At 42.6% G+C, this 11,880-nt stretch overlaps 1 protein-coding gene across 1 annotated transcript in view; it reads left to right on the top strand.

Moving 5' to 3' along the window:
* The window catches only part of LOC311140399 (secretagogin-like), a 24,468-nt gene extending 13,140 nt beyond the window's left edge, over positions 1–11,328 (top strand). Inside the window, exons 4-11 of the mRNA XM_084175437.1 lie at positions 506–595; positions 1,269–1,325; positions 4,162–4,239; positions 8,995–9,050; positions 9,160–9,205; positions 9,307–9,366; positions 9,569–9,637; positions 10,207–11,328. Coding sequence (XP_084031563.1) covers positions 506–595; positions 1,269–1,325; positions 4,162–4,239; positions 8,995–9,050; positions 9,160–9,205; positions 9,307–9,366; positions 9,569–9,637; positions 10,207–10,338 — 588 coding nt within the window. The 3' untranslated portion in view covers positions 10,339–11,328. The remainder of the gene's footprint in view (positions 1–505; positions 596–1,268; positions 1,326–4,161; positions 4,240–8,994; positions 9,051–9,159; positions 9,206–9,306; positions 9,367–9,568; positions 9,638–10,206) is intronic.
* Positions 11,329–11,880: the final 552 nt, after the last annotated feature.

Raw genomic sequence — 11,880 nt, 5'->3', positions numbered from 1 at the left:
GGCTCTCGGCTGGTTGCATGGGAGGTCAGCTGGGCTGGGAGAGACTCACTGTACAGCTGCTGCTGTCTTAAGGATGGTTTCTCTCTCATCTTACTTCCACTGATATGTTGCTGATAACTGTGGTGCAATTATCGTGACATGCGGTTGAATGCACTTTACTTGAATTCACGTATTGTAAGTGACTCCGGATAATAGCATCTGCTAAATGTTAATTAAGCAATAGGGCACGAGGGGGTGTAGTATATGGCCAATATACCACGGCTAAGGGCTGTTCTTTAAGCACGACGGAATGCGGAGTGCCTGGATACAGCCCTTAGCCGTGGTATATTGGCCATATACCACAAACCCCTGAGGTGCCTTATTGATATTATAAACTGGTTACCAACGTAAAAATAAATGTTTTGTCATACCCGTGGTATACGGTCTGATATACCACGGCTGTCAGCCAATCAGCATTCAGGGCTCGAACCACCCAGTTTATAATGTTTATTTGATTGTGTTGCAGTTGGCCATGATGATCCTGCCAGAGGATGAGAACTTCCTCCTGGTGTTCCGCAGGGAAGCCCCTCTGGAAAACAGTGTAGACTTTATGAAGGTAAGAAGCCCCTCTGGAAAACAGTGTAGACTTTATGAAGGTAAGAAGCCCCTCTGGACAACAGTGTAGACTTTATGAAGGTAAGAAGCCCCTCTGGACAACAGTGTAGACTTTATGAAGGTAAGATGCCCCTCTGGACGACAGTGTAGACTTTGGTGAGGCTATATTGATGTCAATTGGAGATTTATGCAAAATGTGTGTGCAGATCTCATATTAGGATTCTGCCTTTTGTGAGTGTATGTGATACAGGAAGAAAACCTGCAGTTGGATGTTCAGGAAAGGTCTGTGTGGTGATCTGTTGGAATGGTCTGTGTGGTGATCTGTTAGAATGGACTGTGTGGTGATCTGTTAGAATGGTCTGTGTGGTGATCTGTTGGAATGGTCTGTGTGGTGATCTGTTGGAATGGTCCGTGTGGTGATCTGTTGGAATGGCCTGTTTGGTGATCTGTGTACCTGCCAGATCTGTAGAACCAGATATGTGAGATATAATTTGTAATTTACGGAAACTATGTTCGCAGTTCCTTGTTCTATGTTTTTTGGTGTGGCTATCACAGTAACTCTGAAGAAGACAAAGAACTCACCTGGATAAGCACCTTAATGCTTACTAAAGTCATTGGTGGCAGGTATTTGTATTTACAGCAGTAGTAACTGATTGTCCTTCTTGTCTTTGTAGATCTGGAGAAAGTATGATGCTGACAGCAGTGGATACATATCAGCTGTAGAGCTGAAGGTAATGTTGTTTAACTCCCACTCCTACACACAGAAGATAATGTTGTTTAACTCCACTCCTACACATAGAAGGTAATGTTGTTGAACTCCCACTCCTACACACAGAAGGTGATGTTGTTTAACTCCCACTCCTACACACAGAAGATAATGTTGTTTAACTCCACTCCTACACATAGAAGGTAATGTTGTTGAACTCCCACTCCTACACACAGAAGATAATGTTGTTTAACTCCACTCCTACACATAGAAGGTAATGTTGTTTAACTCCCACTCCTACACACAGAAGGTAATGTTGTTTAACTCCACTCCAACACACAGAAGGTAATGTTGTTTAACGCCACTCCTACACACAGAAGGTACTGTTGTTTAACTCCCACTCCTACACACAGAAGGTAATGTTGTTTAACTCCACTCCTACACACAGAAGGTAATGTTGTTGAACTCCCACTCCTACACACAGAAGGTGATGTTGTTGAACTCCCACTCCTACACACAGAAGGTGATGTTGTTGAACTCCCACTCCTACACACAGAAGGTAATGTTGTTTAACTCCCACTCCTACACACAGAAGGTAATGTTGTTTAACTCTACTCCAACACACAGAAGGTAATGTTGTTTAACGCCACTCCTACACACAGAAGGTAATGTTGTTTAACTCCCACTCCTACACACAGAAGGTAATGTTGTTTAACTCCACTCCTACACACAGAAGGTAATGTTGTTTAACGCCACTCCTACACACAGAAGGTAATGTTGTTTAACGCCACTCCAACACACAGAAGGTAATGTTGTTTAACTCCCACTCCTACACACAGAAGGTAATGTTGTTTAACTCCACTCCTACACACAGAAGGTAATGTTGTTTAACTCCACTCCTACACACAGAAGGTAATGTTGTTTAACTCCACTCCTACACACAGAAGGTAATGTTGTTTAACTCCACTCCTACACACAGAAGGTAATGTTGTTTAACTCCCAATCCTACACACAGAAGGTAGTGTTGTTTAACTCCACTCCTACACACAGAAGGTAATGTTGTTTAACTCCACTCCTACACACAGAAGGTAATGTTGTTTAACTCCACTCCTACACACAGAAGGTAATGTTGTTTAACTCCCACTCCTACACACAGAAGGTAGTGTTGTTTAACTCCCACTCCTACACACAGAAGGTAGTGTTGTTTAACTCCCACTCCTACACACAGAAGGTAGTGTTGTTTAACTCCACTCCTACACACAGAAGGTAGTGTTGTTTAACTCCACTCCTACACACAGAAGGTGATGTTGTTGAACTCTCACTCCTACACACAGAAGGTGATGTTGTTGAACTCCCACTCCTACACACAGAAAGTGATGTTGTTGAACTCCCACTCCTACACACAGAATCACCACTGACCAAACAAGACACATAAGGGGGATACCTCAGTGTTGTCACTGATTTCTCTGTGAGATATGGAATGAATGTGGAAGTTGTGTTCAAGAAAGAAAAGAAGGACAGAGGGAACGAAAAGAGAGAGCGATTACACAATCTATTATTCTATCAGTCTCCCCAGCCTCCTTCACTCTACAGACCTCTGTCTCCCCAGCCTCCTTCACTCTACAGAGACCTCACATTCCCCAGCCTCCTTCACTCTACTGAGACCTCAGTCTTCCCCAGCCTCCTTCACTCTACAGAACACCTCATCCTTCCACCGCCTCCTTCACTCTATAGAGACCTCATCCTTCCCCAGCCTCCTTCACTCTACTGAGACCTCAGTCTTCCCCAGCCTCCTTCACTCTATAGAGACCTCATCCTTCCCCAGCCTCCTTCACTCTACTGAGACCTCATCCTTCCCCAGCCTCCTTCACTCTATAGAGACCTCATCCTCCCCCAGCCTCCTTCACTCTACTGAGACCTCAGTCTTCCCCAGCCTCCTTCACTCTATAGAGACCTCATCCTTCCCCAGCCTCCTTCACTCTACTGAGACCTCAGTCTTCCCCAGCCTCCTTCACTCTACTGAGACCTCAGTCTTCCCCAGCCTTCCTCACTCTACTGAGACCTCAGTCTTCCCCAGCCTCCTTCACTCTACAGAGACCTCATCCTTCCCCAGCCTCCTTCACTCTACTGAGACCTCAGTCTTCCCCAGCCTCCTTCACTCTACTGAGACTTCAGTCTTCCCCAGCCTCCTTCACTCTACTGAGACCTCAGTCTTCCCCAGCCTCCTTCACTCTACAGAGACCTCATCCTTCCCCAGCCTCCTTCACTCTACTGAGACCTCAGTCTTCCCCAGCCTCCTTCACTCTACTGAGACCTCATTCTTCCCCAGCCTCCTTCACTCTACAGAGACCGCATCCTTCCCCAGCCTCCTTCACTCTACACTCTTACAAAAAAAGGTGCTATCTAGAACCTTAAAGGGTTCTTCGGCTGTCCCCATAGGAGAACCCTTTGAAGAACCCTTTTTGGTTGCAAGTAGAACCCTTTTGGGCTCCATGTAAACCAAAAAGGGTTCTACCTGGAACCAAAAATGGTTCTACATGGAACCAAAAATGGTTATCCTATGGGGACAGCCGAAGAACCCTTTTGGAACCCTTTTTCCTAAGAGTGTACTTTGTGAAGGTGAAGGTTTAGGTGGAGGTGTATAGTTAAATAAACAGAAGGAAACCTCCTTACAAAAGGGAAATCTTCAGTAGTGGCCTTGGAGGTTGCAGCTGAGCAGTGGGGAACCTTCTGCATTTCTCTTTAAACAATTCTCTGTTTCTTTATATTTAGCAAACCATGTTAGATCTGATTTCAGTGAATCAGGAAATAAACCAATAAACCATGCCCTTTTTATCTCATCTCTCCTTCTTTGTTAACAGGGTTTCCTGAAGGACTTGTTCCAGCAGCACGGGAAGGCTGTGTCCTCCAGCAAACTGGATGAGTACACAGACGCAATGGTAAAACAACAGTCTCGTAGGCCTTTCCTGCAGTCAAATGACCAAATCGCCCCCTATTGGCCTCATTGGTGGAATGTTATTAATATTTTTCATAATTTCATAATTAATAAATACTATTTCAAAACAAACGCTGGAAATGTGTTCCTCTTGGTTCCTGGAGGTACTAAATACATCCTCTTGGTTCCTGGAGGGACATAGGGCCTGTACTAAAGATATCATCTTGGTTCCTGGAGGAAGCTGTACTAAAGATATCCTCTTGGTTCCTGGAGGAAGCTGTACTAAAGATATCCTCTTGGTTCCTGGAGGAAGCTTTACTAAAGATATCCTCTTGGTTCCTGGAGAAAGCTGTACTAAAGTTATCCTCTTGGTTCCTGGAGGAAGCTGTACTAAAGTTATCCTCTTGGTTCCTGGAGGAAGCTGTACTAAAGATATCCTCTTGGTTCCTGGAGGAAGCTGTACTAAAGATATCCTCTTGGTTCCTGGAGGAAGCTGTACTAAAGTTATCATCTTGGTTCCTGGAGGAAGCTTTACTAAAGATATCCTCTTGGTTCCTGGAGGGACATAGGGCCTGTACTAAAGATATCTTCTTAGTTCCTGGAGGAAGCTGTACTAAAGATATCCTCTTGGTTCCTGGAGGAAGATAGGGCCTGTACTAAAGATATCATCTTGGTTCCTGGAGGAAGATAGGGCCTGTACTAAAGATATCCTCTTGGTTCCTGGAGGAAGATAGGGCCTGTACTAAAGATATCCTCTTAGTTCCTGTTGCCAGTCTTGGGATGCTTTCTTTCCCTTTTGGCCATGACACACAGTCTTTATAGTCTCTTACCCACTGATTTACAGTATCTCTCTCCAGTGTGTGTAAAAGAAGATAACTCAAGCACTACGTCTAATCAACCTAATGCAGTCATCAGTCTCTAGAACCATTAATGCAGGCCAAACTAACTTTATTCTTGGCTCTTTCAGAGTGCCTTTCAGGTCACTGAACGTGGTATAGATTCAGCAGGCAAATACAGTGGGGAAAAAAAGTATTTAGTCAGCCACCAATTGTGCAAGTTCTCCCACTTAAAAAGATGAGAGAGGCCTGTAATTTTCATCATAGGTACACGTCAACTATGACAGACAAAATGAGGAAAAAAATTCCAGAAAACCACATTGTAGGATTTTTTATGAATTTATTTGCAAATTATGGTGGAAAATAAGTATTTGGTCAATATCAAAAGTTTCTCAATACTTTGTTATATACCCTTTGTTGGCAATGACACAGGTCAAACGTTTTCTGTAAGTCTTCACAAGGTTTTCACACACTGTTGCTGGTATTTTGGCCCATTCCGCCATGCAGATCTCCTCTAGAGCAGTGATGTTTTGGGGCTGTCGCTGGGCAACACAGACTTTCAACTCCCTCCAAAGATTTTCTATGGGGTTGAGAGCTGGAGACTGGCTAGGCCACTCCAGGACCTTGAAATGCTTCTTACGAAGCCACTCCTTCGTTGCCCGGGCGGTGTGTTTGGGATCATTGTCATGCTGAAAGACCCAGCCACGTTTCATCTTCAATGCCCTTGCTGATGGAAGGAGGTTTTCACTCAAAATCTCACGATACATGGCCCCATTCATTCTTTCCTTTACACGGATCAGTCGTCCTGGTCCCTTTGCAGAAAAACAGCCCCAAAGCATGATGTTTCCACCCCCATGCTTCACAGTAGGTATGGTGTTCTTTGGATGCAACTCAGCATTCTTTGTCCTACAAACACGACGAGTTGAGTTTTTACCAAAAAGTTCTATTTTGGTTTCATCTGACCATATGACATTCTCCCAATCCTCTTCTGGATCATCCAAATGCACTCTAGCAAACTTCAGACAGGCCTGGACATGTACTGGCTTAAGCAGGGGGACACGTCTGGCACTGCAGGATTTGAGTCCCTGGCGGCATAGTGTGTTACTGATGGTAGGCTTTGTTACTTTGGTCCCAGCTCTCTGCAGGTCATTCACTAGGTCCCCCCGTGTGGTTCTGGGATTTTTGCTCACCGTTCTTGTGATCATTTTGACCCCACGGGGTGAGATCTTGCGTGGAGCCCCAGATCGAGGGAGATTATCAGTGGTCTTGTATGTCTTCCATGTCCTAATAATTGCTCCCACAGTTGATTTCTTCAAACCAAGCTGCTTACCTATTGCAGATTCAGTCTTCCCAGCCTGGTGCAGGTCTACAATTTTGTTTCTGGTGTCCTTTGACAGCTCTTTGGTCTTGGCCATAGTGGAGTTTGGAGTGTGACTGTTTGAGGTTGTGGACAGGTGTCTTTTATACTGATAACAAGTTCAAACAGGTGCCATTAATACAGGGAACGAGTGGAGGACAGAGGAGCCTCTTAAAGAAGAAGTTACAGGTCTGTGAGAGCCAGAAATCTTGCTTGTTTGTAGGTGACCAAATACTTATTTTCCACCATAATTTGCAAATAAATTCATAAAAGATCCTACAATGTGATTTTCTGGATTTTTTCCCCTCATTTTGTCTGTCACAGTTTACGTGTACCTATGATGAAAATTACAGGCCTCTCTCATCTTTTTAAGTGGGAGAACTTGCACAATTGGTGGCTGACTAAATACTTTTTTTCCCCCACTGTATGTGACGTCATTACAACCAGATTTTCAACCAAACATCATTTCAACCAACTTTTCCCGCCGTGTATAGAATGTACAGGAACTTCGGGATGTTCAATATGTATGTGGCTTGTGCCCAGACTCCTGTCAAATATGAATCGCGATATAATGTCACCGACTGGTCTTTCCAATCTATCTATACCCAGAGGCCTGTTCCATTCTCTGATAACGTTGTAACGTTTGCTCTAACTTTAAATGGACTTCCCTGACTCAGATTCCCATTTAGGAGAAAATGGCTTCATCCTGCAGCCAGGTGGGGTCTCTCTCTCCAGTTCATCAGACAGGGAGATGCGTCCCAAATGCCACCCTATTCCCTATGGGCTCTGGTCAAAAGTAATACACTATATAGGGAATAGGGTGTCATTTGGGACTGTGACAGATCACTCTTGTCCAGCTGTATTAATCAATCTCATCTAACAGACTGAGATATTAGATTACCAGTGTCTGGCGGGAGACTGTCACACCTCTCATACCAATTCACTCTGTCTGTCTCTCACCCTGGCCTGGTCTGGCATCACCTCGTTCTCGTTAGAGGACTTCTAACCTGTCTATGATATTCATTTTCAAAAGAGAGTGGCTGTCAAAATGGCAGGTTGACGTTTATAATCATGAGTCTTGCCTCGGAGGCAGAGCTGAGAGATTCCCCCTTAGATAGTCCAGCTGCAAAGTCAAAATAGGCTATATTGTAAAAATTTATGAAAACAAAAATGTGCCTTTAAGGATAGGGTTAGGCATTAGGCTTAGCAGTGTGGTTAAGGTTAGGGTTAGGCATTAGGCTTAGCAGTGTGGTTAAGGTTAGGGTTAGGCATTAGGCTTAGCAGTGTGGTTAAGGTTAGGGTTAGGCATTAGGCTTAGCAGTGTGGTTAATGTTAGGGTTAGGTATTAGGCTTAGCAGTGTGGTTAAGGTTAGGGTTAGGCATTAGGCTTAGCAGTGTGGTTAAGGTTAGGGTTAGGCATTAGGCTTAGTAGTGTGGTTAAGGTTAGGGTTAGGCTTAGCAGTGTGGTTAAGGTTAGGGTTAGGCATTAGGCTTAGCAGTGTGGTTAAGGTTAGGGTTAGGTATTAGGCTTAGCAGTGTGGTTAATGTTAGGGTTAGGTATTAGGCTTAGCAGTGTGGTTAAGGTTAGGGTTAGGAATTAGGCTTAGCAGTGTGGTTAAGGTTAGGGTTAGGCATTAGGCTTAGTAGTGTGGTTAAGGTTAGGGTTAGGCTTAGCAGTGTGGTTAAGGTTAGGGTTAGGTATTAGGCTTAGCAGTGTGGTTAAGGTTAGGGTTAGGCGTTAGGCTTAGCGGTGTGGTTAAGGTTAGGGTTAGGTATTAGGCTTAGTAGTGTGGTTAAGGTTAGGGTTAGGTATTAGGCTTAGCAGTGTGGTTAAGGTAAGGGTTAGGCGTAGCAGTGTGGTTAAGGTTAGGGTTAGGCATTAGGCTTAGCGGTGTGGTTAAGGTTAGGGTTAGGTATTAGGCTTAGCGGTGTGGTTAAGGTTAGGGTTAGGTATTAGGCTTAGCAGTGTGGTTAAGGTTAGGGTTAGGGATTAGGCTTAGCGGTGTGGTTAAGGTTAGGGTTAGGCATTAGGCTTAGCAGTGTGGTTAAGGTTACGGTTAGGTATTAGGCTTAGCAGTGTGGTTAAGGTTAGGGTTAGGCTTAGCAGTGTGGTTAAGGTTAGGGTTAGGCATTAGGCTTAGCGGTGTGGTTAAGGTTAGGGTTAGGTATTAGGCTTAGCATTGTGGATAAGGTTAGGGTTAGGCTTAGCAGTGTGGTTAAGATTAGGGTTAGGCATTAGGCTTAGTGGTGTGGTTAAGGTTAGGGTTAGGTATTAGGTTTAGTGGTGTGGTTAAGGTTAGGGTTATGTTTAATGACGTTTTGGCATTGCCAGTTAGTGACCACTCTGCAGAGCTGCCTCCAGAACAAGATTCATAATGAAAAACACTAAAACCTGCGTCTACATTTGTTGATTTGTCCTCAGATCTAAACCATTGACAAACATGTTTAGTTGTCTTTTTTAAGCAGGAAAACCAGTAATCGCCAAATATATTTAATATCTCCATTGGTCTTTCTTGAACCAAAATTGCACATGTTTTATTATGCATCAATTCCATTTTTCTTACAGATGAACATTTTTGACAAAAATAAGGACGGTCGCTTGGATCTGAACGATTTGGCCAGGTACTTCTGATTGACCGTATTACAATTCTGAATACTGTAGTACCAATACCTTGTCTGACTGTGCTGTTTTGCTTGATCAAACTGTTGTTCATTTAATGTTTTCCTTTAGGATCCTGGCTCTAGAAGAGAACTTCATGCTACAGTTCAAAATGGATGTGAGTTCAGTTGATGTGTTCTCCTAATGCTCATTACAGTCTTCTGCTAAATCTTCTTAGGAAATGGAAGATGAAACTAACATAATTTACTCTGTTTACAGGCCTTCAGTCAAGAAGACAGAAAGAGAGACTTTGACAAAATATTCAACCACTATGATGTTGTGAGTATAGACAGAGTACCTTGGGGCTGAGATGTTGGATTTGATTTGCAGGGCGACTGCTTCCTCTATGTGGCCTGTAAATTAAATATGAGTTGCAAAACAAGGATGTTTGGTCTGCATTCAGAGAAGAGAGATTAGAATGTTGGCATGATGCTCTTTTAATATGTTCTATGTTCTATGTTCTATGTTCTCCATTGGTCAGAGTAACACCGGAGCTTTGGAAGGTCCAGAGGTGGATGGCTTTGTAAAAGACATGATGGAACTGGTCAGGGTAAGTTGTGGGGAAGAATATCAGACTATGTCTTTATGAATGTGCCACAAACATGTTCCTATTATAATCGACTGTATGTCTTTGTGAAAGTCATGTGTTTGTAATAACATGGGACAATATGGTGTTGGGAAAGGTAGAAGACACATTTTCGATCAAACCAATGGACAATAAAGTATCTATTGTATTATTCTATTGTATTGTATATCTTTGAGTCAGTCTTAAACATGCTCCTGTATGATACCTATTGTATATGTCCTTGTCATGGACATACTTCTATCTGATACATCTCTGTCCTGGCTGGTCCTAAGGACATATATTGTGTCCAGTGTTCTCTGTCCTGGCTGGTCCTAAGGACATATATTGTGTCAAGTGTTCTCCATCAACAACAGATGAAATGCTCCTTGACCATCACCTCTTGCCCTCAAGGAACTTACAGAATATATTAACTTTAGCCCACACATTCAATAGATCTTTATTGTCCCGGAAGAGCAATTTTGTGCAACATAAAATACATCTATACAAACATAGTTTCACTACTAATGCCTTTTAACTGTTGATCTTCCATTCAGCCCAGCATCACTGGTCCAGAGCTGGACAAACTGAGGGCAGTGCTGCTGGGACACTGTGACGTCAACAAAGATGGAAAGATCCAGAGGAATGAGCTAGCACTGTGCCTGGGAATGAAGCCCAAAAAGGCCTAGTACCTTTCTTCATCATACAGAGAAGAGAATACCTCTACTACTGATCCTTCCCCTCACTCTGATGTATCCAGAACAGCCATAACTGATCCTTCCCCTCACTCTGATGTATCCAGAACAGCCATAACCGATCCTTCCCCTCTCTCTGATGTATCCACAACAGCCATCTTTCTGTCCAATCTTCAAAAACAAAGATGACGAAGACGACAGCTGCCAGTGTTTTTGCATGTTGTGTATTTTCTTGTGATAGATTCAAATGAATACAGAATAATACAGGTAGCCTTCTGGTAAATGCATACAGAATAATACAGGTAGTCTACTGGTAAATGAATACAGAATAATACAGGTAGCCTACTGGTAAATGAATACAGAATAATACAGGTAGTCTACTGATAAATGAATACAGAATAATACAGGTAGTCTACTGGTAAATGAATACAGAATAATACAGGTAGTCTACTGGTAAATGAATACAGAATAATACAGGTATCCTACTGGTAAATGAATACATAATAATACAGGTAGCCTACTGGTAAATTAATACAGAATAATACAGGTAGCCTACTGGTAAATTAATACAGAATAATACAGGTAGCCTTCTGGTAAATTAATACAGAATAATACAGGTAGCCTACTGGTAAATTAATACAGAATAATACAGGTAGCCTTCTGGTAAATGAATACAGAATAATACAGGTAGCCTTCTGGTAAATTAATACAGAATAATACAGGTAGCCTACTGGTAAATTAATACAGAATAATACAGGTAGCCTACTGGTAAATGAAAGTGTATCTATTTGAAAAAGGCAGGAGAATGTTCAAGACTGTGTTGTGAATGATGCTTCTTTTCCTTGTTGTGTTTTGTTGGCCTGGCCATAGCTGGCTGTTGGGCAATTTGCATGTAAGTGTAGTACTGTATTGTACATTAGGTGGGTTGCTGTTTTTAATATTATATGATGATGTTTAACAATGAAGATTCAATCAAGAATAGTGGGACTTGGTGTTGTGTACTTTGTTACAGATACATTAGTGCATGTGTATAAAGGACCATGCATAGCATTCATACTGCTGGGCGTTGGGTAGCATTTACATTTTAGTCATTTAGCAGACGCTCTTATCCAGAGCGACTTACAGTTAGTGAGTGCATACAATTATTTTTTTTATTTTATATACTGGCCCTCCGTGGGAATCAAACCCACAAGCCTGGCGTTGCAAGCGCCATGCTCTACCAACTGAGCTACACGGGTAGCCTAGTGGTTAAGACCATTGGGCCAGTAACCTAAATGTTACACTTCTGTTAATTATATAGTGCCACTAAATATGCACATTATATTTACTTAACCTAGGGATCATCAACTAGATTCAGCCACGGGCCGTTTTTTTCTTGAGCGGATGGTCAGGGGGCCGGAACATAATTACAGATAATTTGTAGACTGCAAATGTGATGGCAAGAAGCCCAAACATATATAATATTTGACTAAAACATAATTATTTCAAACCTTGCCTACATTTGTATATGATCACATATATCTCTCTCTATTATAC

Source organism: Coregonus lavaretus, assembly GCF_964263955.1.
Source record: "Coregonus lavaretus genome assembly, chromosome: 13".
NCBI lineage: Eukaryota > Metazoa > Chordata > Actinopteri > Salmoniformes > Salmonidae > Coregonus > Coregonus lavaretus.
Note: the sequence above shows the minus strand (reverse complement) of the source record. Positions and strands in the feature narration are given on the sequence as shown.